The sequence below is a fragment of the Aphidius gifuensis genome, linkage group LG2 (genome assembly GCF_014905175.1).
Source record: "Aphidius gifuensis isolate YNYX2018 linkage group LG2, ASM1490517v1, whole genome shotgun sequence".
Classification (NCBI taxonomy): domain Eukaryota; kingdom Metazoa; phylum Arthropoda; class Insecta; order Hymenoptera; family Braconidae; genus Aphidius; species Aphidius gifuensis.
In genome coordinates this window covers 1005616-1031576 of record NC_057789.1, presented here as the reverse complement: position 1 = coordinate 1031576, position 25961 = coordinate 1005616, and the positions used below count along the sequence as shown (strand labels likewise).

The 25961-nt window shown below is 23.2% G+C and overlaps 5 protein-coding genes across 5 annotated transcripts; 1 reads left to right on the top strand and 4 right to left on the bottom strand.

Annotated features, from left to right (window-relative positions):
- Positions 1-3696: 3696 nt before the first annotated feature.
- On the bottom strand, positions 3697-6294 carry LOC122848171. The gene is made up of 6 exons (XM_044146050.1): positions 5279-6294; positions 5021-5214; positions 4765-4940; positions 4621-4699; positions 4415-4543; positions 3697-4157 (listed from the first exon to the last, which is right to left on the bottom strand). The coding sequence occupies exons 1-6, from the start codon at positions 5373-5375 to the stop codon at positions 3960-3962; spliced, it is 873 nt and encodes a 290-aa protein (XP_044001985.1). The 5' UTR covers positions 5376-6294; the 3' UTR covers positions 3697-3959.
- LOC122848172 (protein dpy-30 homolog) lies at positions 5761-7024 on the bottom strand. The gene is made up of 3 exons (XM_044146051.1): positions 6908-7024; positions 6648-6721; positions 5761-6296 (listed from the first exon to the last, which is right to left on the bottom strand). Exons 1-3 carry the CDS (start codon positions 6924-6926, stop codon positions 6054-6056), a joined length of 336 nt encoding a protein of 111 aa, XP_044001986.1. The 5' UTR covers positions 6927-7024; the 3' UTR covers positions 5761-6053.
- Positions 7025-7044: 20 nt separating this feature from the next.
- LOC122848170 (E3 ubiquitin-protein ligase parkin) lies at positions 7045-9260 on the top strand. Its single transcript, XM_044146049.1, has 5 exons — positions 7045-7509; positions 7575-8315; positions 8388-8546; positions 8630-8755; positions 8813-9260. Exons 1-5 carry the CDS (start codon positions 7252-7254, stop codon positions 9005-9007), a joined length of 1479 nt encoding a protein of 492 aa, XP_044001984.1. The 5' UTR covers positions 7045-7251; the 3' UTR covers positions 9008-9260.
- A 101-nt stretch (positions 9261-9361) lies between these two features.
- On the bottom strand, positions 9362-12298 carry LOC122848169 (T-box transcription factor T). Its single transcript, XM_044146048.1, has 6 exons — positions 12022-12298; positions 11829-11924; positions 10908-11151; positions 10672-10825; positions 10376-10567; positions 9362-10276 (listed from the first exon to the last, which is right to left on the bottom strand). The coding sequence occupies exons 1-6, from the start codon at positions 12249-12251 to the stop codon at positions 9405-9407; spliced, it is 1788 nt and encodes a 595-aa protein (XP_044001983.1). The 5' UTR covers positions 12252-12298; the 3' UTR covers positions 9362-9404.
- A 1936-nt stretch (positions 12299-14234) lies between these two features.
- On the bottom strand, positions 14235-25828 carry LOC122849343. Its single transcript, XM_044148034.1, has 10 exons — positions 25783-25828; positions 24941-25295; positions 24754-24851; positions 20146-20456; positions 19624-19869; positions 19436-19559; positions 19105-19274; positions 18141-18428; positions 15282-15455; positions 14235-14634 (listed from the first exon to the last, which is right to left on the bottom strand). Exons 1-10 carry the CDS (start codon positions 25826-25828, stop codon positions 14299-14301), a joined length of 2148 nt encoding a protein of 715 aa, XP_044003969.1. The 3' UTR covers positions 14235-14298.
- Positions 25829-25961: the final 133 nt, after the last annotated feature.

Here is a 25961-nt window from a genome sequence, read left to right as displayed (position 1 = left end):
CAATGAAATTTAAATAAAAAAAAATAATATCTAGTAGAGAAAAAAAAAAAAACAAAAAATAATATTTAAAAAATTGATAAATTTCTGCCAATTTAGTAGAAAATTAAATTTTTAAAATAATTAAAAAATAAAACGGCATCACGAGTTGCACTTACTTATTTTTTTTTTGCTTCTACTAATTCGTACGGTAATTATTTTCTCACTCTTGCTAATTACAAAACATTTTTTCTTTTTTTTTTTTGATAGCTCCATACACTGTCGAGACGAAAATAAATGAAAAAAAAAATTATAAATGTTTAAAAAAAAAATAATAATAAAATCACCTAACAACACACTAATTTATCTGTAAATTTTAAATGTAATTAAAAAAAAATCTCAATTAATACTTTTGGAATTATTGATCTTAGGAAAAAAAAAAAAAAAAAAAATATTTGGCATTTTTTATTTTTTTTCTATAAAAAATATATAATTATGTAGAAAAAAAAAAAAATAATTAAATAATTGTGTAAAGTATTTTGAGTCTCCATGGAAATAAATAAATATAAAGGGTGCCTAATTAATTATATGGGTGATTCTATGGTAACTCTTTGGCATTCTGTATTAAAAATTTTTTTGAAATAAATAAAAAACCAATTAGTCGAGCATAGATAATTTTTAGTTAAAATAAACTCAAAAATTTTTAGAATTAACGTCACTCATTATAGGAATTGAATGATGAATTAATAATAATAATAATGAAGCATTAATTTCTTATATAAATTAGATAATAAATGAAAAGAAAAAATCAGTAAAAAAAATTTAAAAAAAAAAAATAAAAATAAATATAAACATAAATACAAAAATAAATAAATCAAGCAAACAATTATCAAGTAATGTTACATATTTTAGAGATGCACAATTGACTGTGTGTGTGTGTTATTAATTAATTATTATTAACGAGTTTGGCCTAAACTTCATTGGGTTGAGGTTGAACCGTGCTCTAGGTGCCATTCGCCTTTATAAAAAAAAATATTTAAAAAATCTTCTACACTTCTTATTGTGTCTGAAACCACGTTAATAAATTTATAATTAACAATTATTTTATTTTTAACAAGCGGCATTTCATAATAGGCAATTTAACAAAAAAATTATACATATTTAATCAATGCTATACTCAAATTATTATCATGTAATTTGTAAAAAAAAAAACAGAAATTAAAAAGAGGATGTTTATGAATTAATGTGCCTCGAATTTTTTTTTTTTTTGCTGTAATTTTTTTGAGCCTTAATGTCGCTTTGAAAATACAAAAAAATAAAATTAATAAAATCATATTTTATTGTGATTTAATTTAAACTGATAATTAATTTTTATTAAATATTTGTGAAACTACATCTTGTTAGAAAAAATACAAAAGAAAAATTAATAAATAATATTAAAAATATGTAAACTTGATAATTTTAAATAATGTCCAAAATAATAGTTAAAAAAAAATAACAAAAAAGTTAATAAAAATAATTTTAAAAAATTATTTAAAAATTCATCTACCAGCTCTCTCGGTTTTTACTCTTGAATGTATATTTTCAATTTTTTTTTTCTAGACAATTTATTATTTAATTCAATAATAAAAAAGTAATTAATTTAAATGATTTATCAATGTGGGCAATTGTTTAATGTATTTTTCCCTAATGCCAAATAAATAATTGTTTAAATTGGACTTGAGAGCAGTAGAATTCAACCTCGACATAATTTTAATTTACTATATTTATAATTAATTTATAAAACAAACATTAACTCATTAAATTTATTATTTCTTCATTAAATTATGCTACTTTTTGTACAATTTAAAAGTGCAATTATGATTTACAAATAATTGGCATTTAAAAAAATTAATTTAATTACAAAAATAGGTTGTATTATAGAGGAGAGAAAAAAAAATTAATAAAAAATAACGAAAGTGTGATAAGAATAATAGAAAAATTATATAATTAAAAAAAATAAATAATTTGGGTTCAAAAATATATATGGGTCGTGTCACATCGGTGCAATTATTACAATGAAAAGAAAAATACTTTTCAGAGTGTCAATTCCACTTAAAAAAAAAAATTTAAACTTAAATAAAAATCTAAAGTCATGAAAAATGGAAAAGTTTGAAAATATATGAAATAAATTAACATCAGAATGATTGCATGATATTTCATGATTAATGCGACAAAGTGAGATTATTAATAATTAATTAAAAATATTTTAAATATGTTAGTATGAGATAGCATATATGCTAAATAATTTTTATCTTAGATTAGTTATAAAATATGTGAATGAAGTTGATATAAAAACATCAAATTAATTGTATTTAAAATCACTTATTAATGATGATTAAATCAATAATGTTTTCTGCCTATTAAAATATTATAAACTCGTACTTACGATCACTTATTAATAATTATTTCTCAATAAATATAAATATAAAAAACAAGTAATAAAAAATTTCAATAATAATTAACTGTACAAAGTTAGCAATAATATTAAGATATTCCCATAAACATTTATCGCTTTTGAAATTAATAAAAAAATTTATTAAATATATAAAAATGCATATCCAAGCATGATTTAAATAAAAAAAATATTCAAAAGTCAAAAATAAATTAATAAAATTGTCTTTTTAAATATATTATTTATTTTTTTTATTATCATAATTTATTGACAATGTAATTAATTCCCCAAAATTATAGAAATAATGTCTGAACAAAATATAAATGAACAAATAAAACAAGCAAGTAAAAATACTTCATAATTTCTTTTCTTTTTTTTTTTTTGTTTAAATAAATTTATAAATAAATGAAAAAAAGCAATGATGGTTAAATTGATCCCAAATAAATAAATAATCAGCACAAAAAAAAAATTAAATACAGTCGTTTAGAAAGGAAAAAAAAAATAAAGAAAAATTTTGAAAAAATTACGAAAATGACTTGATTATTTCGATTTTTTTTTTTTAGTAAATTATTTTTCTTGTAAACGGGTATCAAACTGGCAGGCCGTCTATATATTTGGAGATATCTATTGCTCACTCTTGTAACAATCATATCAAATCCTAATGGACGTTGAAGGAAAAATAAAAATTAAGTTGATGAACCTTAAAAATGAAATTACCTGAGCGAAAAAATGCACTGTGTCTTTTTTCTCTCACTGTTTTTCTCTTTGACAAAGAAAATATAAATAATATGCCACCGAAAATGAAAAAAAAGGAAAGAAATTAACAGTTGAAAATTAAAAATAAAATAATCAATTCGAAAATTGACCCAAATGAAATTATAATTCAAAAAATATAAAGAAAAATAAATATAAAAAATTACGAGTGTAAATGTACAATTATATTCTTTTACGTTACGACTCAAAATAGTTCAGTATATATTTTACATTAATGACAATTAGGTAACTTAAATCACCCCTAATTTTATATATAATCAATTAAAATAATAATTAATATAAAAATCATAAATTTTCAAATATCTAACAGTTGAAATATTCAATAAATTATTTTGATGTAACATGCTAGAAACGAATGAAAGAATGAAAAATTGTTTTAATTTAAAAAAATAATAATTAAAATGTTATGAAATATAATTGCAAATTCAATAATTATATTGTTTTTCTGTGTTGTATCCTGCCTGAAAAAAATTAAACAATTAATAATAAAAATTTAAAAAACAAACAACTTATATATTTCGACAATTTGAATGATTTTTATTTCGAAATATTCAATTGAATAAATTGTAATTAGAAAATCAATAAAAGTTAAATATTATTTTACAGTAAATTAGATAAAAGTTTTTATTTAAAAAAGAAAAAAAAAAAAAAACAAGACATAAAGAATACTAAATATTTGTAAATACTAATTTTTTGAATATTCATTTTGTATTTATAATAATTTGGATTTATTTCGTTAGTTTGACTTTTTGTCATTTGATTTTTATAAATAATATTATGACTTGGAGCACAATGTTGATACACTTTCATCAAACCTTGGTGGTGCTTTTTCAATGAGTCCTTCATCAAAGCCACCATCTTCTGGTATATCTTCTGGACCATGAAGACCAGTTACACGAATAAAAGCTTCAACAATTTCCGGGACAATTTGTGTCATTTCCATGCGACAACCTCTTGTCACCAGCACAAATGGCTGAAAAAAATTAAACAAATTAAATGATATTTAAAAAAATATTCAATTTAAAATGATGATATCATTGAGTCATCAAAATGCCAACTCAATTTTTAATTCAACAAATTAAAAACTCAAAAATTAATTATAATAATAAATTTCTATGAAAAAAAAATCATCGAAATATCTACATATTTTTTCCAAGCGATAATTTAATTTGTATAATGAATAAAATTAATAAATCAACCCTGTTAATTGTATGATATTAATATATTTACCCTGTCGACATCAACAAGATTATAAGGTGTAATAATATATCTCCTCAAACAATTTTTAACCAACGATTTCAATTGATCAATCAGCTTGGGATGAGCACATGGATGATAAAGCATAACAACAGCACCATGCTGTAAATTTTATAAACAAAAAAAAAACAATTATATAAATTAATAAAAACAAATCATTGATGATTGATAATTATCACCTCAATACTGTGTAGCCATCTTTCTCTTGGAATGAATTTATATTCACCATAAACTGGCCAAACTGGACGATGATTACCACTAAAATAATCAACAAATAAATTTAAAATAATTAGCTATTAATGATCTGTTAATTATCAACTTACTAGACTGGAATCAAGTCATCATATTCAATAGTTTCATTCATGCATAAATGTGCATCATAATACAACTTTGGTATGTATTCACAATAAATTTTTTCTTCAGAATCATTTGGCTCAATTGCTCTTTCAAAACATGTATAATTTTCTGGTGAATTGTCCCAATCAACTTGTAAATTTGTCTGTAAATAAATGATGATTTTGTTGGGTTAAATGATAATGTTGTTAGCTTTGATGATGATTGATTAATCATATTTATTACCTTTCCATCATCACAATTTTCATGTACTCCCATTGTCATCTTTGAATCACCTGGAAACCAACGTCCTTTCCATTGTGAACTATCATCATAATCATCACCATCATTGCCATAACTTCTTCTTGACTCAGATTTTATATTTTCCATATTGTTGAAATTAATTGACGACAATAAATCAATTATTTTTCCTTCATCATCTATTTTTAAATAATGCAATTTAAATTATTAACAATTAAATGGCTTTTTTCATTATTTCATTACCTTGTTTTGATTGATCAATCAATCTAGCATCACAAAAATCACTGTACAGTAATAAAATGCAATATAATTTTATAAACATGTTGGATTTTTTAAACATATTTTTGTTGTTAACTTGTCATCAATATTTTCAATTCAAATTCCAATAGATTGTTTCAATTGGACAGCTGTTTTATTTATTAAACATTTGTTTTTTTATTTTTTTGTTTATGTTTTTTGACAGTAGGATCAATCAGGTGGCTATTTTATTTTTCTCCGTGAACTGGAACACTTGGTTCTTTTAGCTCGAGCTGACGTTGGATTAGACAACAAACGTGTCAATAATCAAAATAAAAAAACCCACTCACCAATCAAAAAATTTCCCGCTAAATTTATGCTTTCATTTAAACAATTATTTTTAATTATTTTATCATTAATTAATATTAAACAAAGTCATCATGAACATCTTGAACCAGTTGAAGAAATAAAAAGAAAAATCTGAAAAATTGATTTAATTGTTTATTTTATTTATAAAAAGAAATAAAAATTATATAAATTGTTTTACAAATTGGGTTCTTCAATTATTACATATTTCATTAGAAAAAAAAATTTAATGATTGCATTGTTGATGACAAATGTCATTGATGATCACAATGAATTTATCGACAATATAATTTGATCATGCATTTTGTTGTTTGAAATCAAAATAAAAATAAATTTGTTATTTAATTAGATTAATAATAGTTAATGAAAATAGTTGATAAATATATTTTCAATGATCACATAATTATGATGATTTTTATTGGCTAGTTGGTGGTGCACTTCCATTATCATATTGACCTTTATTTTTTAATAAATAACCAGCCAAATAATTTATTGGATCTGATGGTCGTTCCTTGGCAAGACTTGATAACGCCTGTAATAATATTGGAACAACTGTTTGATCTAAATATTGTCTTGTTGGTAATGATTGTATTTCTACACGTGATTTTTTAGCTGGACCACCAGATGATTCTGATTCTTTCTCCATTCCTGTGACTTTCTAGAAAAAAAAAATGCAAATTAAATTAAACAACAAACAACAACAAACACCCTACAAATTTTATAATTAAATAAACAATTATTAGTAATTATTTTTAAAAACTATATTTATCTATTTGTTTATAATATTTATCAACATATTTGTTTATTTATTTATCCTAGAAAAAAAGATAAACAAACAAACAAAAAAAAATCGAAACGTCAAAATTTTTTTCGACAAAATTTCGACAAACTTTTGAGCTTAATTTGTCAATAATAATATTAAATTAATTATTATAAAATTATTAACAATATGAATAGTTGTTAATATTAATTATTAATAATAAATATAATTATTTTTAGGTTAACTTACGTGTGTTGTATCCGAAACGACATTTGCAACGGGCTGGGTTGGCACTGGTTCAGTGCGTTCTTCCGTCGTATTTTCTGCAATAAAAAAATATAATAATAAAAAAAAAAAATAAACAATAATAATATTAATAATAATAACACTTGAATATATATATAGTGTATGTTGTTGTCATAATCTTATTACGTAAAGTATAATTAAATAATGACATGATAAAAAAATTTAATTTAAAAAAATAATATTTTTTGGAGCAAAATACAAACCACTTCCAGACGCCATCATGTAAACAAATGCGGTTGCCAATGACGGATCAAATGACGTCAAAAAAATGTTATTTATTTATTTTTTTTTTTTATTAGATAGGTATAATTTTACTCTTCTTTTCTTGTGAATTTGTTTTGTAGTATGTGTGTGAAGAGGGCGCTCTATTAATTAAACTTGTTTTTGTTTTTTTTTTATTTTTTATGTCAACAGACAAAAATAAGCAAAAATATTTATTTTTATTATTAGAAAAAATGACAATAATTATAGTTAATGATTGTAAAATTAACAAGAACAATTGACAGTGGTTGGAGAATAATTTAATGAAGGAAAAACATAAACAAGGATGAATTTTATTTATGAGTTTCTAAGAAATATTATCACAACAATGTTACAATTAATATGGTCAAGTAAAGGAAAAATAACAAATTCATTGAGTATTTATGTTAAAACAAATACTGGAAACACACTGACTGTTAATCTAGATCCAAAATGGGATATTAAAAATGTCAAAGAGATAGTAGCTCCACAAATGGGTATATCACCAGAAGACGTTAAAATAATATTTGCTGGTAAAGAATTGCATAATTCAACAATAATAGAGGTAAAAAAAAAATTCACCATGTTAAATGAAATTTATTAATGTTTAATAATTGCTATTGTTGATAGGAATGTGATTTGGGTCAACAAAGTATACTACATGCTGTTAAAATGCCAAAGAAAAAGTTAAAAAAACCAAAAATAACAATTGATGAGTTATCAGAAGTATCAGAGTTAAATGAGAGTGGAAGTAAACCAATGAATGAAACATTGAGTGATTTATCATTTGATGATTCTAATAATACAATTGATGATGATAAAAAACGTGCACATTTTTATATTTATTGTTCAAAACCATGTAAGAATGTTGAAGCTGGTAAATTACGTGTTAAATGTAGCTTATGTTCAAGTGGTGCTGTAACTGTTGATAGAGATCCACAATCATGGCAAGATGTATTAAAAAAAAATCGTATAACAGTACATTGTGAAAATGATTATTGTCAATCAGCTCAATCAAATACACAAGATGACATTCAATTATCATATGCAAAATTTTTTTTTAAATGTTCAAATCATCCAAGTCTTGGTGAAAATGATGAAGCAGTACCACTTTATTTGATAAAACCAAATTTTAAAAATATACCATGTCTTGCTTGTACTGATATTAAAGATACAGTATTAGTATTTTCATGTGAATCATCACATGTTACATGTATTGATTGTTTTAAAGAATATTGTTGTGTTAAATTATCAGAACGTCAATTTGAATTTGATGATAAATCTGGATACTATACATTACCATGTCCAGCTGGTTGTGATAATTCATATATAAATGAAGTTCATCATTTTAGACTACTTGATAATCGTCAGGTATTTATCATGAGCTTTGATTTTTAGTATTTTTAATAAATTAATTTAGTGTTTTTTTATTTCTTTTGATAGTATGAACAGTATCAAAGATTTGGAGCTGAAGAATATGTTCTTCGAGCTGGTGGTTTATTATGTCCACAGCCTGATTGTGGAATGGGAATAATTCCATCAAATTCTGATGATGTTGATGATGATAATTGCAGAAAAATTCAATGTATTGGAGGATGTGGTGTAGGATTTTTATTTAAATACAAAATCATAACTTATGTTTGTCTAAATCATTAATTATACATTTTGTTTCTTTAATATTACAGTATGTTTTTTGTAAAAAATGTTTAAATGGTTTTCATCTTGGTGATTGTGATAGTCAACAGCCAGTTGCTTCAAGTTCACAATCAAAATTTGGTGGATATTCTGTTGATCCAAATAGAGCCAAAGATGTAAGTTTAAATTTAATCATTAATCATCATTTTTACAATTTTATATTTAATTTCAAGGCCACTTGGAGTGAAGCAACAAAAAGAACAATTCAAAAATCAACAAAACCTTGTCCAAAATGTAGAACTCCAACTGAACGTGATGGTGGATGTATGCACATGTTTTGCACAAGAGCTGGATGTAATTTTCAATGGTGCTGGGTTTGTCAAACTTCTTGGTCTAGAGATTGCATGGGAAATCATTGGTTTGGCTAGTCAAAATATATATAGTCATATAAATAATAAAACTAAATTCTATTTTTTAAATATATATATACAAATCAATTTAAATTTAAACAAAAATAAAGCAACTATTTAATTAAACAAAATATAATCTTTTTTTTTTAATTTTTATTTCATGCAAGACGTCTTAAAAATCGCTTCAAGTTGATCAATCAATTTACATCCAGCTAATTCTCTCAACAACTTGAATTAATATTTTGATTTACAAAAAAAAAAAAAAAAAATACTACAACATGCAAAATAATAAATAACAATCAAATGATTTATAAATCAACATGACAAATTATTCATAAACAAGCTATATATAATATATTAATTATTCTAAAAACACCATAATTTTGATAATATTAATATTTGAGGGCTTAAAATTTTAGAGGATAGTATTTTGTGTTGCTGGTGGAGGTGTTAAAGGTGTCCATCCACTTTGTGTATCATCACGAGTTGTTGATGTGTCTCTTTGATGTTGTCCTGCAAGCCGATGATCAATAACAGTGTTAACATATCTTTTATCATCATCATTATCATCAACAATAGCAACAACAACTCCTCCTCGAGTATCAGTATTATTATTTTGTCGTTGCTCATGATAGCCAGTTATATCATGATGATTTTTAATAGTATCATAATTAACTGGTGATGGTGCATCAGTTTGTGATGTTAATTGTATTAATTGTGACTGATGATGATGATGGTGTTGTTGATGATGATGATGATGATGTTGTTGTTGCTGTTGTTGATGATGTTCTTGCTCAGAATTTTGTTGATGATATGTTATTCCATAATCATGACCAGTTGATAGTACACTTGGACCAACAATATCATTACTAGCTTGTTGAAGTACTGATAGTGATGATGGAGCACGTGAATAACTTGGTATTTGATGATGAAGATGTAAATTTAAATTTAAATATGATTGTGATGTTTGTGATTGATCAGTTATTCCAGTTGAATGAAGCCAACTTGATGATTCAACAATATGATCATGAGGACTTGAATTACATGGTGGTACTGGTGGTATGTAAAATGTACATGATGTTGTTGGTGTATTTACTGATGAATGACGTCCAAGTGATACATATGCTGAGCCAGATGGTGATGATGATGTTGGTGATGGTAATGGTGATGCTGGCCATTCTTGGGGTATTGGATTCATTGATATTGGCTCGGGACTTCGTGACCAACCAGTTGTTACATATGCTGAATGAAGAATTGGTACTGTATTGTAAGGATCTACATTTTCTTCTGAAAATTAAATTTATTATTTTATAAATTTTGGAGAGATTTTAATTTGAATAATTTATGATTTGTTTTAAATTAAAAATTAAATAAAATAATATTTACCTTCTTGTAGGTATTTATGCCTGAGTGTGTATGGTGTTGTTCTGCATGAATTTTTATGACTTGATGATATTGTACAGGTGTTGGTGTGATTACTCGGTTGATTTGATGATTGTGACTGTGATACTGATATTGCCGACGGTGGACCATAATCGTAACTCATTCCAGGTTGTGGTAAAAACCAGGCACTTGTATCTTTATTTATATAAAATAAAAAAAAATTAATAATGCTATTTTTCTTTTTTCGAGAATGAGAATGAGAAAGAGATGAAAAGAGAAAAAAACAATTAATTTTATACATTGTGGATAAGTTTGTTGATCCGTCGGTCGTTCCTTGGCATCAAGAAAAGCCTTTGCAAATGGATTATATTTTATTTTTAAACCTGTAACTTCTTCATTTTGGTATGCAGTCACAGCAATAAATTGAGTTTCTGGAAATCTATATGTCAATACCTAATAATGAATAAATAAATGAAGAATAATTTTTTGATTTTTTTAATTTATTTTTTTTGAATAATTTGGGGATAATATTTACTGTTCTTTGTTCTTCAGCACCAACACGAACAAGATGTACACGTGGCTCATATTTGTGCAATGAATTTAACATTATTTGTCCATTTCCATTTGATTTATTTGTTAATTTAACTTTGGCAAAGGACACTGCCTCTTTCATCCAGTGAGCACCAAAATTTGGACTTTCTGGGTGAAAATATATTGGATTTGGTGGTGCTACTTCGGCTTTTCCACCTGGTACCCATTCACCATTTACATATTTCCACCTTTAATATTATATTCATCATTTAAATTAGCTATTTTTTTTTTTTTTTTTGTTTATTAAAATACAGAACAATAATAATTGAATATATTTTTTCACCTAAAAAAATCAACAAATTGTCGTTGAAATAATTTTTTTTCGATGAATAAACTAAATAATATTCAGCCTAAATGAATAATAATATATTAAAATTATAAATAAATAATTAAAATACAATAAAAAAATAAATAATAATTTAATATTTTTTAATATTTATGAAATAATAAAATAATAAAAATAAATTGTATTAATAATTTTTCTAAAAATTATAAACACTTTTAATTTTTAAAAATAAAATAGCCATATAATTATTTATGAAAAATAAATATTGTTAATAATTATTAAATCATTTAACTAATTTTCATCTACACTTAATTTAATTCAAATTAATTATTTAAATAACCCCCTTAAATTCACAAATTAAATTATCAAAACTCTACAAATTTATTAATAAATTTAAAATTTACAAAAAAAAAATATAAAAATCCAATCAAGTCAACAACACAGATCAATCATTCTGTCCATAAAAAAAAAAAAACAAATATCAATCTATAAACCAAGATCAATAATTATTGTTCTGTATATTATTTATAAATAAATAGAAAAAAAAAAAATTTCCAATTGATAAATAGAAAGCTCTACCTGTGTGGATCAATTTGTACAAACTCCAAAAGTAACGTATACATTGCAGATGGTTCTAAACCCCTTGCAACAACTTTAACAACCGGAAACATTCTTCTAAAATAAAAATACAATTAACCAATAATCACCAAAATAAAATATATTTCCTTCCACTTCTTAAGTAATCAGCTTCATTAAAAAAATCCCAACAAACCTGCCATTTTTAGTGACAATCATTTCATTAGTAATTGTTTGAAATCTCGTCCACAACTCTCTATCCTCAAGTGACAATGACAATGCTTGTCCATTTGATGATACATGTCTAATTCTATCATGTCTATCATCACGTTCTTCCTCATCACCACCATTACGATTATCATTTTCACAACAACTATCTGATCTCGTTGTACCATCAAGATCCAACACTGTCTGCGTATTTTGCATTTTTAAAAAGTAATTCCTCACAAACACTTGTCAAATTAATAAACAAATAAAACAACAACTCACACCTCAAATAATATTCAACATTAATAATTAATTAATTAGCAATAATTAAATACATAATTTCATCAACAATATACTAATAATTGTCTAAACAAATTATAATTTTTTTCAATACACTTTATATATTCAATAAACAATGTGCGAAATTATTGTTAAGTAAAATAAGATAAATAATAATAATGATAATATATGTAAAAAATAATTTGTAAATTATTATTATGATTTTTTTTTTTTTTGGTGGTGGTGTACCAAGGATAAAAATGATTGTAACACTTAAACGTGATATTTCACACTAGACGTCGAAACGTCGAAACAAACGACTGGTTCAAGATGTAGAAGAAGAAGATCAAGATGTTAAATGTCGTCTCTCCTTGGTCACCCACCACAACCTATGATTTTTCTTCTTTATTATTATTTTTTTCTTAAATGTTTTTTTATTCTTTTTCATTATTTTTATTTTTTTTTTTTTTTTATTCAGGTGATAATTAAAAAACATTTAGGATTATTAAGGGGGTTGATGGTCATGGCGGACATGATGTTTCATTGGTTCAAAATATTGCCAGGTTAAATGGTTACCTATTTTCATTGGTTTAAATATAAATATAAAAAAATTTTTTTATATTATTTGCTCTTACGTATTTACCTGGTCACAATGGACACGCCTTTTTCCACCTGACTTTAACCAATTCTCACTGGCTTTTATTTTATTATTTTTTTTTGAAATTTTTTTTTTTTAAATTTGTTTTATTGTTTCCTCCTTTTTTTTTTTCTTTTTTATTAGACTTTTTTTTTTTTTTTTTTTCATGTGAGAATGTTTTGGTCAGGAAGTGAATAACTTGGGTTGACGAGTGATCACAATGTCTTTGGATTTTTATCGTGACAAAAGTACATTTTTTTTTTAGAAAAAGTTTTGATTTTAAAAATTTGAATTATTTATTCTTTGAAATTTTTAGATATTAATTATCTATTTGGAATATTTTTAACAACAAATTGTGAGTACTTAAATAATTATTTTAGTTTTTATTTTTTGGAGTTATTTGATCAGAATATTTATTTTATTTATTTATTAAAAAATAAGTGTTGAATATGTATTTTTTTTTTTTTTTTTGATCTTTATATTTTGAAGAAATAAAAAAAAAGAAAAAAAATATATATTTAATGAAATAAGAAAAACCAATAAGAGTTTTGAAATAAAATAAAAAAATAAAAAAATGTTACTCTGTTTGCAATGATTCTTGGTTTTCGGTTGTATCTATATTTACTGATGTAATTTAATGTTAAAAATTTTTAGACATGCATTTCGAAACGTTCGAAATATAAAAAATAAAAAAATAAAAAAAAAATATCCAAAGGAAATTTCCACTTTTAAAAGTAGCAAATTAGTTTGTCTAAAAATATAATTTTTATGTTTTTAAATTTTTCATATTTTTATTTTATATTTTAAATAAATTTTTAGGGTGTTTTTCATACAAAGAGATACATCGTCGGCAAATACAGAGTGTGCAATAAAAATTCTTTTGTAATATGTATTTTTTTTTTTAAATTTTTACAATGATCCGGCGTCGGACCGTCTGGTTTTGTCTTGGCTGCTGGTTCTAATATGTTGTATATGATGGGTGGTCAAGCTTCCTCGGTTTATTTTTACCTGTTTTTTTTATTTTTTTTATTTTATTTTTATGACATTTGAGGGATATGCCGACAGTGCGATATAAATCCTAAACACTCAACACATATCTAGAAGCCGCCTTTGAATGAAAACACCGATTCAAAAAAATTTTAACATAATAAAAAATTTATAAAAAAAAAAAAAAACAATAAACCATATAAAAATGTTTAAAAATTATTTAATTTTCTTAAATTTTTATTTTTAGATTATAACAGTATATGAAAATTAAATTGTAATTGTAAAATTGATTTGGGTATAACAATATTGAAATGAAAATTGGAAAAAACAAAAAAAAATTATTAATAATTTGTATTGAGTTATTTATGAGGTGTTTTGATCAATTGAATTATCTTTTTCTTTCTTTTTTTCATCATGATTAACTTCTTTTTTAATTGGTTCATTTACTTCAGGTTTTTTTTCGTGTTGATCAATTTTTTTTTCAATATTGATCGATGATTTGGCTGTTGTATTTTTGTTTGTGAAATTAGTGAAATGTTGAAGTTTTGATGTTGAAGGAATTGGTTCAGGATCATTGATATTTTCGTGATAAAAAAATTGAGGTCTTGGTGGATAATCTTGATGATGAGGAATTATAGGTCCAGGATGAATCCAATCGCGATTTAAACGGTGTGATAAATCCAAAAAATTCATATATTTCTGAAAATTAAATTTTTGTTATTGTAAAATTGATTTAATGATAGTAATTCAACAGCTAAAACAATTAATTCAAATCTAAATTTATCCAAGAAATATGATCCAAGTAAATTTGACAAAAAAAATTAATAAAATGGAATATTTGATTTGATTATTATAATTTTAGATAGACATTTAAAATTGTCATGATACATGACTGTGTTTATGCTTGACAATATTAAAATTTAAAAAATGCTGCAGCTTTAATTTTAGACACAAGCACAAGGAAAATAAAAAACACAAGCATATTAAAATGTAGTGACTTTTGTAATATAATTTTGACCAGATGAAACGAAAAAAAAAAAACATTTTAAATGTTAGAAAAATAATGATTTATAAATAATTACATGGCGTTAATATTTCACTTAAAAATATCAACGTTAAAAATAATTTACAATTAGAATATTCATCTGCAAGTGAAAAATAAATTCATTAAAAATTTATCAAAACGATATAATAATAAATTCAATTTAGAAAAATAGGATAAGCTAGAATTTCACATAGAATATTTAAATTTCGACTGGGAAATTTGAAGCTGAAATATTTCGACAGTAGGATTTATGAAAATAAAAAATAATAAATTTGATGATTAGGATTTTAGGATTAATTACCGAATGATCAGGATTCATATTTGCCATTGGAAAACCAATTGATGGACCAATCCAATAACAATCACTTGGCATGATGATGTCTTCATTTGCCGATGGTACTCCATAATTTCCACGTAAATTATCCGTCGGGGAATATGGGAACATGGAAGGAGATAGGAATTCACTATTCATCAACTAAACACAAAAAAAACATAAATATTTAGTTTACCATTGTTATTATTATTAGTTTTTTTTTTAATATTATTATTATTGATATAATATAAACGTTTATTTTTTTTTTAATATTTGTCACAATCATCTGCATTGTTTCCACTTTTTTTTAAATATATATATTTATTTTTAAACCAAGTGGAAGTACTTTTTTTTTTTTTTATAATTTTTCGATTTTTAATATTGAAGACTTTCATTATTATTTTATAATTTATCAATGATTATGGCACAAAATAAAATCATTCAATTGTGCACCTTTTTTTGTATTTAAAAAAAAAAAAAAAAAACTAATTTCCATCATAGATTTTAAATTTACATGATATTTTTTTTTCAATTTAAAAATTCATGATGGAAGCTCCTAAAATTTATTTTCAAATCATTTTAATAATTTTCATATTTTAAATTTTTCTATCTAACTAAAATTAAACAACTTCAAAACAATACAACTGTTTTAAATTGAAAAAAAAATTTGAAAATTATTTAAAATTTATTTCAATAACAGCACCAATCATTCGCATTATTATTTTTTTAAATATTTTAATTAGTGTTTTTTTTATTTTTTTTTTCATTATGGGACACATCAGGTAGTCAACTTGCTTCACCGATAAATATTTTAATTCATTTACTTTTAAACACACGAGGCTACGTTATGAATATTCATTAATTTTTTTTTGATTATGGAAATTAATCTACAGCAAGGACGAATAATTGATTTAAAAATTTTTTTTCAAAACATCACTGTTGCATTGTACTTTGAACTATATCATCATGGAATCACAAGATATGCATTTTTTAAAAATCATTTAAACCAATAATAAAAGCTAATTATTGAATTAACTATACTTTTTTTTTTTTACATCATCTATTGGTACGGAATTTATAGTATATTAATATATTTTTTTGTTCATTTTGTTGGTTTTTTTTTTTTAAATTTAAAACCTTTTATTTTGATAAGATAGTTGAGCCTTTTTATTTTGATTTTTAAAATTGAATTTTGATTGATATTGTGTATTTTTTGTATCCTCGTGTTGGCTATATATTATTTTATTTTTAAATTTAATTTCAAGTGTGAAGCGATAGACGGAAATGAAAAAAATTTGGTCCCATTATAAGCAAAGAATGTCTCAATAATTGTTGATATTTAATTAACTCTCACCAGTTGTAATTTATAAATGATTATTAAATTTTTTTGTCAACTTTAAAACTTATTGGGTTTTGTATTTTCATTACCCTCGTTTTCCGATTTACTCACACAACATTTATTTTCATTATTTTTATCAACCCTAGGACTCTTTTTTTTTTTTGGTTACTATTTTCGTAATTTTTTTCCATTTTGACTAAATAATAAATTTGTGTATATATAAGATTTATATATACATATAATTTATGTAACTTATGTATTTAATTTTTATCACATATTTAATTCTTTGACAATCAATATTAATTTATTAACAATAAATTGTTAACATGTATATGTTTATTTTTAAATTTTCTAAATTAATTTATCTTTTGATTATCGCATTGAATATGATAAAAATATATTTATCATAATCATTGGTTAATTATTTAAATAAATCATTGGTCTGGAAATTTTTTCCCAATTGGGCAAGATTATTTAAAATTTTGCCATTTTTATTTTTGGCAATTAAATATTTTTTCACATGATTTGTTGAATATTAATAAATATAATTTATATTTCAAAAAAAAAAGAAAATATCAAGCAATTGTAAAATCATAACAAGACATTTTTTTTCAAAGAAAAAATGTTGACTATAATTCGTTTTAGATTTTTAAAATTTTTCATTTATCAATTCTATGATTAAAATATTATTTAAATAATTTTTTTTAAATTAATAAAAAAAAGAAACAATAGATTTCTTTATTATCTAAACTTTAAAATTCAATTTCTAATTTTTTTTTTTTTTTTCTAATTTATATTTGGATAAAATTTTTCGCGTAAATAATTGATTTTAATTTTTTTCTAAACAATAATTTAGCTAAAAAAAATTCACCAACAGATGATTAATAATTAAAGTTATTATTTTGATTAAAAACAAGTTCGATATGTCTATCTAAACTTTTTAATAATTAATTATTATAATCCTTAATTTATCAATTTTTTTTCGAAAGGCACAATTTTGATAACCAATATTTTCATTTTAAATTTTCCATAAATTTTCAAAATTTTCATTATCTAAATTTTTACTTTTTCATAATAAATTAATTACTCATCATCCGAAAAATTTTACGCGAAAAAATTATTGTTTAAAAATCATTTTAAATATAATAAATTTTAAAATTTCACATAGACCATTTTTTTTTTTTCTAACGAAACATATATCTATGCCTATTAATTTGTATCACCTATGAAAAATGATTTGAATTTAAAATCATTACTATTTTTTTGTTAATTACATTTATACACAATTAATTTATTATAATTTATTAATTTTATATTTCACCAGTCATTGGAAGGGTCACATATGGACTGTGCCATTTTGGTGTATTTAATTCAACAACCTCAGTATGATTGTTATTGTTATTATTATTTATAATGAGGCCATTAAAATTATCATCAGTATCAATTTGTTCATTTGTTAATGATTCATTGATATTTGTTGTTATTGTTGTAGAATTATTTTTACTTACTCCATTATCACCAACCATATTTGCAAAATATTCGGATCTTGAAAATCTTCCAATTTCAGTTGATCCAAATGCTTGGTGAAAGCCTGGCAATGGTTGCTTTGATGGCAATGATGATTTTAATGGTAATTTTATTTTTTTAACATCATTATTATTATCATTGTAAACTTTTATATCATCTTTTTTTTTTAATTTTTCTTTTTCTAATAGGTCATTCTTATCACGCAATTCATTGTCATTATTTTCATTTTCCCATTTTAATGAATCTTCATTTCTTTTTTCATTATCTTGCTGTAAATATCAGGTAATTATTACATTTTTTTACATTGATTAATTCATTTTAATACAGAACAATAATTTAATTTAATTTAAATATTTTTACCTAAAAAAATCAACAAATTGTCGATAAATAAATTTTTTTTCGATGAATAAACTAAATAATATTCAGCCTAAATGAATAATAATAGATTAAAATTATAAATAAATAATTAAAATACAATAAAAAAAAAAATAATAATTTAATATTTTTTAATATTTATGAAATAATAAAATAATAAAAGTAAATTGTATTAATAATTTTTCTAAAAATTATAAACACTTTTAATTTTTAAAAATAAAATAGCCATATAATTATTTATGAAAAATAAATATTGTTAATAATTATTAAATCATTTAACTAATTTTCATCTACACTTAATTTAATTCAAATTAATTATTTAAATAACCCCCTTAAATTCACAAATTAAATTATCAAAACTCTACAAATTTATTAATAAATTTAAAATTTACAAAAAAAAAATATAAAAATCCAATCAAGTCAACAACACAGATCAATCATTCTGTCCATAAAAAAAAAAAAAAAGCAAATATCAATCTATAAACCAAGATCAATAATTATTGTTCTGTATATTATTTATAAATAAATAGAAAAAAAAAATATTTTTATCTTATAAATAATTTAAAATACCTGATAATTTGCCTGTGAATAATTTGGCAACTGATGTCCAATGTCCATTTTATTATTCATATATGGCATGGAAATATCATCAGGAAAATTGCATCGACGTTCCTGCTGATCCTGAAGGAATAGCATGTGCCTGGGTCCACGAATAACACCGTTCTGCGCAGCTATCGATGCTGTAAAAAAAAAAAAAAACATATATATAGATACAAAAAAAAATCAATCAGTCTGGGGTCAAATTTCCCGCTTATTTTTATCATCACAAAAAAAAAAATCAATTTATATCAATACACACATATACAGTGTAATTATTTTTTTATTCATTTCAACAACTTACACAGTGGGAGTCCACAAAATTGACTCCAAGGATTGTGAGAATGGGGAGTAGTTGTAGTCATTCCATGACGACCTGGTAATTTACTCATTGCTCCCATACGTGGATGATAAGACGTTGGTCCATTCTTAAATAATAATAAATAAATAAATAAATAAAAAAATTGTGTCAATGAAAAATCAATAAATCACCTGGTAAGGATGCCACTTTTGTCCCTCAGTAAATTCACCAATGCCACAATAATCGTTGCTCTCGAGGCCACCACCTCCACCACTTGATCCACCAACAATAACACTACCGTTTGTTGTACTTGATGATTCACCACTACCAACACTTGATGATTGTGTTGTTGTACCAATTGTATAATCACCAGTATAACATGAATTTGTTGATGATGAAAATTTATCAAATATACGTTGTTGATGTGTTGGCATTACCTAAAATATATTTTAAAATTTATCATCAATATTTTATAACAATAATAAGTCATGATAATAATATAAAAATAACTTGTTTCTATTTTTTTTTTATCATTCTGTTTTTTTTATTTTATTTTTTTTTATCAGTGTTATAGACACAATGGCCTTTAGATATTTTTAAATTTTATATTTTTTTATTATCATTTACAAACGACTATTAAAAAAACATAAAAAAAATATATTTAACAAATGTTTGTTATTATTTTTTTGTATTTATAAAATATATATAGATACCCGGTGTGAAATAATTGATGGTTTCATATGATTGGCTGATGAATTGTGTCCAATTTGAAACCATGGATTTCTATTGTTGTTGTATGATGATGATGAAACTTGTCCTGTTGATGCTGGTGATGCACATGGTATTGGATGATTTAAATAATTATTTGTAACAGGACCTGAAGTAGCAATATTGCTTGATGAATTATTACCAGTTGATGATGACACTGATGACGACGTTGGCAATACTGATTGCCTTGATAAATCACGACTTTGTTCACGCATTGCTTTTCGTATTCTTGCTTCTTTTGGATTATATACATAATCTTAAATTTTAAAAATATATTTATTTTATTTATCGAATTTTAAATAAGCTAAAATATGTGCAGCTAAAATAATATTTTAAAAAGTATTGACAATTTCTCAGGGAAATAATTGAAAAAGACTTTGACCCGGAAGCATATTGATTTTGACTTTGGACGAGCAGTAACTCGTTCATCACAGCCAATATGCTAGACGCATAATTGATTTATTTATTTTATAAAAATTTCTAAATCGAAAAAATACAATAGAAATATTTCGATTTTATCATCGAAATAATTTCGAATTTCCAATCGAAATAATTTCGAATTTATAATCGAAATAATTTCGAATTTATAATCGAAATAATTTCGAATTTATAATCGAAATAATTTCGAATTTCCAATCGAAATAATTTTAATTAAACAACAAAAATATTTTTAATCTAAAAAAAAATTTATAAATAAATGAATAATTAAATTCTAGACCTTGGAATGTAAATATAATAAAAGGAAAAAAATACATATGATTCATAGGAAAGTCATAAAGCAAGTTTTTAAAAATTAAAAAATTATTTAAAAATAAAATCGTGCTATTAAAAATATTTTAAAATAACAAAACTACCTGTCGGATAGGCATTTGGTAGTCTAGAATATCTTGTACTAGCATCAAATGCATCAGATAATTGTGGTGAGCCATATGATCCATAGCCACCATTCATATTATCATAACAAAAATACTGTTGTTGATAAAAATGTCCAGGATAAGTTGGCTGAACGTAATTGCAGCAATCCATTATCAACAAATATATTATTTTTGTTTAAAATTATTTAAAAAATTTTTTAAAATTATTTATCGTGATTAATATCAATATTTAACATACGTCAACGGAAATTAAGTATCATTTTTCATAACAATAATAATCATCACGTTTTAAATGAAAAAAAAAAAAATAAATTTTTTTAGTTTTTTTTTTATCAATGGAAGAAATACGAAGAAATTGGCAGCTAATATCTGTTTATCTTTATGCGATATAAAAAAAAATGTTTTGCTTTTAATATCACGTCTTAAAAAATTTTTTATTTTTATTATTTATAATATTATTATTATAAATATCGAGGGAAGACGAAATGAGGAATTTTCGAAAAAAAAAAAAATCTATTTTTTCATGTTTTTTTAAAGCAATAATTAATTAATTAATTAAATTAATTTATCTGACAAATTGTTGTATTATTTGCGGATGTTATTTTATTATTTTTTCCTGTTTATTATTATTATATAGTGTTGAGGATATTCATTGAAGTGTGACACAACTTGAAGTCACGTCTCGACATGAAATCGATCCTATTTTTTTCCTCCTACTCCTTGACAACTGGATGCTGTGATCCGATGAGGTCAACATACGTTTTACAATTTTTTTTTTTATAATCATAAATATCTTGTTTATTTGCAGATATTTTTTTAAAATTTAAACAATCACTATTATTTATAATAAATAAATAAACAATTTGAAAATTAAATTTAAATTATTATTTTTTTTTATCTGATGAATGTAATTTTAATTATTTTATTTTTAAATATTATTTATAATCCAGTATTATAAACACACTTTGACACACGTGTAGAATTTCAATGACTCAATGTTAGAATTTTATTTATCTCAAATAGTCATCATCATCATCATCATCATCATCACAGAGTAAAAAAAAAAAATAAAAAATGTCTCATTGAGTTTTTGAAAGAAAAAAAATAATTATTGTTAATTAAATTATCGTTGACACTTTATTGTCAATGGATAATCATGATCATCAGTTCTAATTGTATATTGTTGTTGTTGTTGTTGTTGTTTATATTGATGCGAATAATTTTTAAATGATAATAACGACCAAGGTGCTTCACCAAAGCCGTGCATATACGACGGCAATAAGGTGAAGTCAATGCAAAAGCAATAAGTTAATTGTTTTCCTGACATTTCACTGGCTTCTTTATTTGCCAGTAGCCGCACATATAATAACCACCCCTAATACAACGCATCCAGTCATTTAATAATTAAAAAAAAATACTATTTACAATATTAAACAAAAAATAAACGAAAAAAAAAAAAAAAAAAAAGTTTTTAAATTAAAATGTAAAATATAAAATAATATAAATATGTCAATATCACAATGTCAACAATAACACACTGAAACAGGCAGATTATCAACAATAGCGACAGTGTCTAGCCAATAATAATCATCAGCACAATTATTCGTTTTTTAGCGCCAAAATTTTTTTATTTGAAAAATGCCGAAAATTTAGATTTTAAATTTCGTAGATTTTTATTTGATTTGTTTTTTAATTTGTTTAATAAGTTTTTAATTATTTATATTTTTTTTTTATTTTTTGAACTGATATTGTTGTTTGTTTTTTTGATTAATTATATTTTTTTTTTTTGATTGTGTTAATGAGTAACACGGAGGAGAACAGACTGAGTGGCCGGTCGGAGGGACACTCGCAGCGTGACGATGACTACGTCAACGACGACAAACGCGCCTTTTTTATATATATATTTATTTTATTATATTTTTTTTTTTTTCTAGGTTTATGCGCTCAGAAATCGACGCGACGGATTCAACGTACCTCGACATTCGCAACAGCTAACTGTTTGTCGAGTCTCAATATTAATCAGCGAAAAAATCATAAAAAAAAAATATTTTTAAAATTATTATGTCAATAAATAATTTATAAATATTTAAATAATTTTATTTAAATTAATTCTCAATTTTTTTAATATTGTTTAACTAATTATTTACAAGAAAAAAATTATATTTTATTTTAATTTCAACTTTGAAAGATAAAAAATAAAAATTTAAAATTTTTTTGAAGAAAAAAAAAAAATTTTTTTTTTTGTAAAATGCATAACTCTTGTGTGGGGTATATATTTTTTAATTCGATGAATAGGGATTTGAAAGAATCAGAGGAGAAAAAAAAATTAGCAAAAAGAAAAAAAAATTTAAATATAAAAAAAAAATGTGTTACCGCGCTCGCGCTTTATGGTCTATCTTGTAGCGGTCGTGCACATCGAGCGGCCTGTTATGTTGTTGGCATGACCAAGAAGAGAGAGTGTGTACAGTCGCGTCGCAATCAATACCTCTGATCCCTCACCAACCCTCTTTTACCCTCATCCAAATTCAACTCTTTGCCCTCCTTTCTCCTATTTTTCCTCCTTCCATTATCAAAACGTCATTTTATACAAAAAAAAAATGAAAAAAAAATATATTTTTTTTGTAATTTTCCTTTACTGGCTGACTATACCGACTTTATATCCCTTATCATTGAAATATACTTGCAATTTTCTCCCTTTTCATACATTTATCATTGTCGAAGAAAAAATTTTAAAAATAAAAATTATTGAGGGTTCAATTGCTCTACTACTTTTGTAAATTACTAACACACTCTTTTGACTGATTTTCACTCACTTTTTCTTATTGTTTTTAAAATATTTTTCATAACTTTTTTTTAATGATTTAATTATTTATTTTTATTTTATGCAATTGCGTGATATAGTACACTGATAAAAAAATATTTTAATAAATTTATTATTATTATTTATTATTGTTTTTATCAATATAAAATTGATGAAAAAATTTATCATGAAATTTAGTGAAATATTTTTTAACATAAATTATTATTGTTTATTTATAAAAAATATAATTTGTTTAATTAATAATTTTTCAAGTTTCAGAAACAATTATAATCGTTAATTAATTTTTATTGTTATTTTTTTTTTATTAACAAAACAAAAAAATAAATAAAACAAAAATTTTTTTGATGAAAAAAAAAATGAACATTTAAATTTTTTTAGGTTTAATTTAAATTTGTGACATCATTGTCTGACTTATTAATATGAATATTTTTAATATTGTTTATTAAATTCATAACAATACTAATAATTAAAAAAAATTATTAAACAAATTATATAATTTTTTTTAAACAAATTACCAAATTTTTTTTCAAAGAAATTATTGAATTTTTTACTGATTACACAGTTAGGGAAAAATAAAAAAAAAAAAAAAAGGATTCTTTGAGCACTGAGGGAGGATGAAGAGAGGGTTATAACACAAAGAATCTGATAAGGGTCTCATTGAGCTTTTTATTTACTTGTTACTTTTTTTTTTTTTTTTATTTTCAGCTCAACATTATCGATTTCTTTTCTCAGACGAAATTTATCGACATGATTTGTCGTTGATTAAAATAAAAAAAAAAAAAAAACATAATTCAATTATTGTCTATAAAATATTCAAGAAAAAATATATCAAATAAATTATTTAAAAAATGATTTACCTGGGTATTTTCTTTTGTGTTCAGCATCCACCTCACGTGCAAGCGAAAAATAATTTTCTTTTTCATTTTTATCCATACTTTTCCAGAGCATGCCGAGCCTTTAATTTTTTTTCGTTTTCAATGAAATAAAAAAATTTCAATACATTAAAATATATTAATTTAAAAAATTTAAATTTAAATAAATTACCTGACACTTATGTCCTTGTTTGATTCCTTTGGATTTTCAGCAGCTAATTTTTTTCTCCATTTATTAGCAAATATCATAAATGCATTTGCTGGACGTGGTATTTTGACTTTACCAAGTGATGATTTATTACCACCAAGTTCATTTGCATCCAAGGTCAAATCTTGTTCATATTGTTGTCTTTGTTTTTGTAATGAAGATGAGCTTTCAATTGTTTCACGTCGGCGCAATAGTCTCGTTGTTTCAATACGTATTTGTCTACGTGAATTATTTTTTGCTTTACGATTTAAATTACTTGGCGATGTTGGTAAATTTTTTTTTTTTGATGTTGAAGGTCCTGATGATGATGGAGATGATGGTAATGATGATGATGATGTTGTTGTTGATTCATTACAATTTATTTCTTCAGCTTTTTTTATTTCTTTTTTACACTCAACACGACCTTGTTCAAAAAAAAAAATATTTTCATGTTAAATTATTATTATTAATTAACAATTAAGCAATAATTTAAAAATTTATTTATTACCTTTTTCAGAAAATACAACAAATTGATAATTATTACTCATTATTGATTTGTATTTTTTATTTTTTCTATTATTTCCTTGACAGATTCATCAATTTAACAAATAATTTTTTTCTTCTTTATTTTTTCTCTTTCAATTATGAGTATTGTCAATTGATAGTTGTAAAATATATTTAAAACTAGATAAATATTTAAATTGTATAATAAATAATACGTTAGTTGTTTAAATTATTAAAATTATTAATTATTGTTGATGAAAATGAGAATAAAAAAAAAAAAACTTGAATAATATGGCTAAGGAAATTGTTCGTTGTCAAGCAACAGTTCTCTCTGTGTTTAACGATGAATAATATCTTTTGTTTTTTCATGGATATTTTTTTTTTTTTTGTTAACTATGGTGGGAATAATATTAAACAAAAAATAAAACAAAAAAATGAATTAAAATAAAATTAAAATTGGGAAACAGAGAGGGCTCTTTCGATTGTCTTCGACAAAGGACTG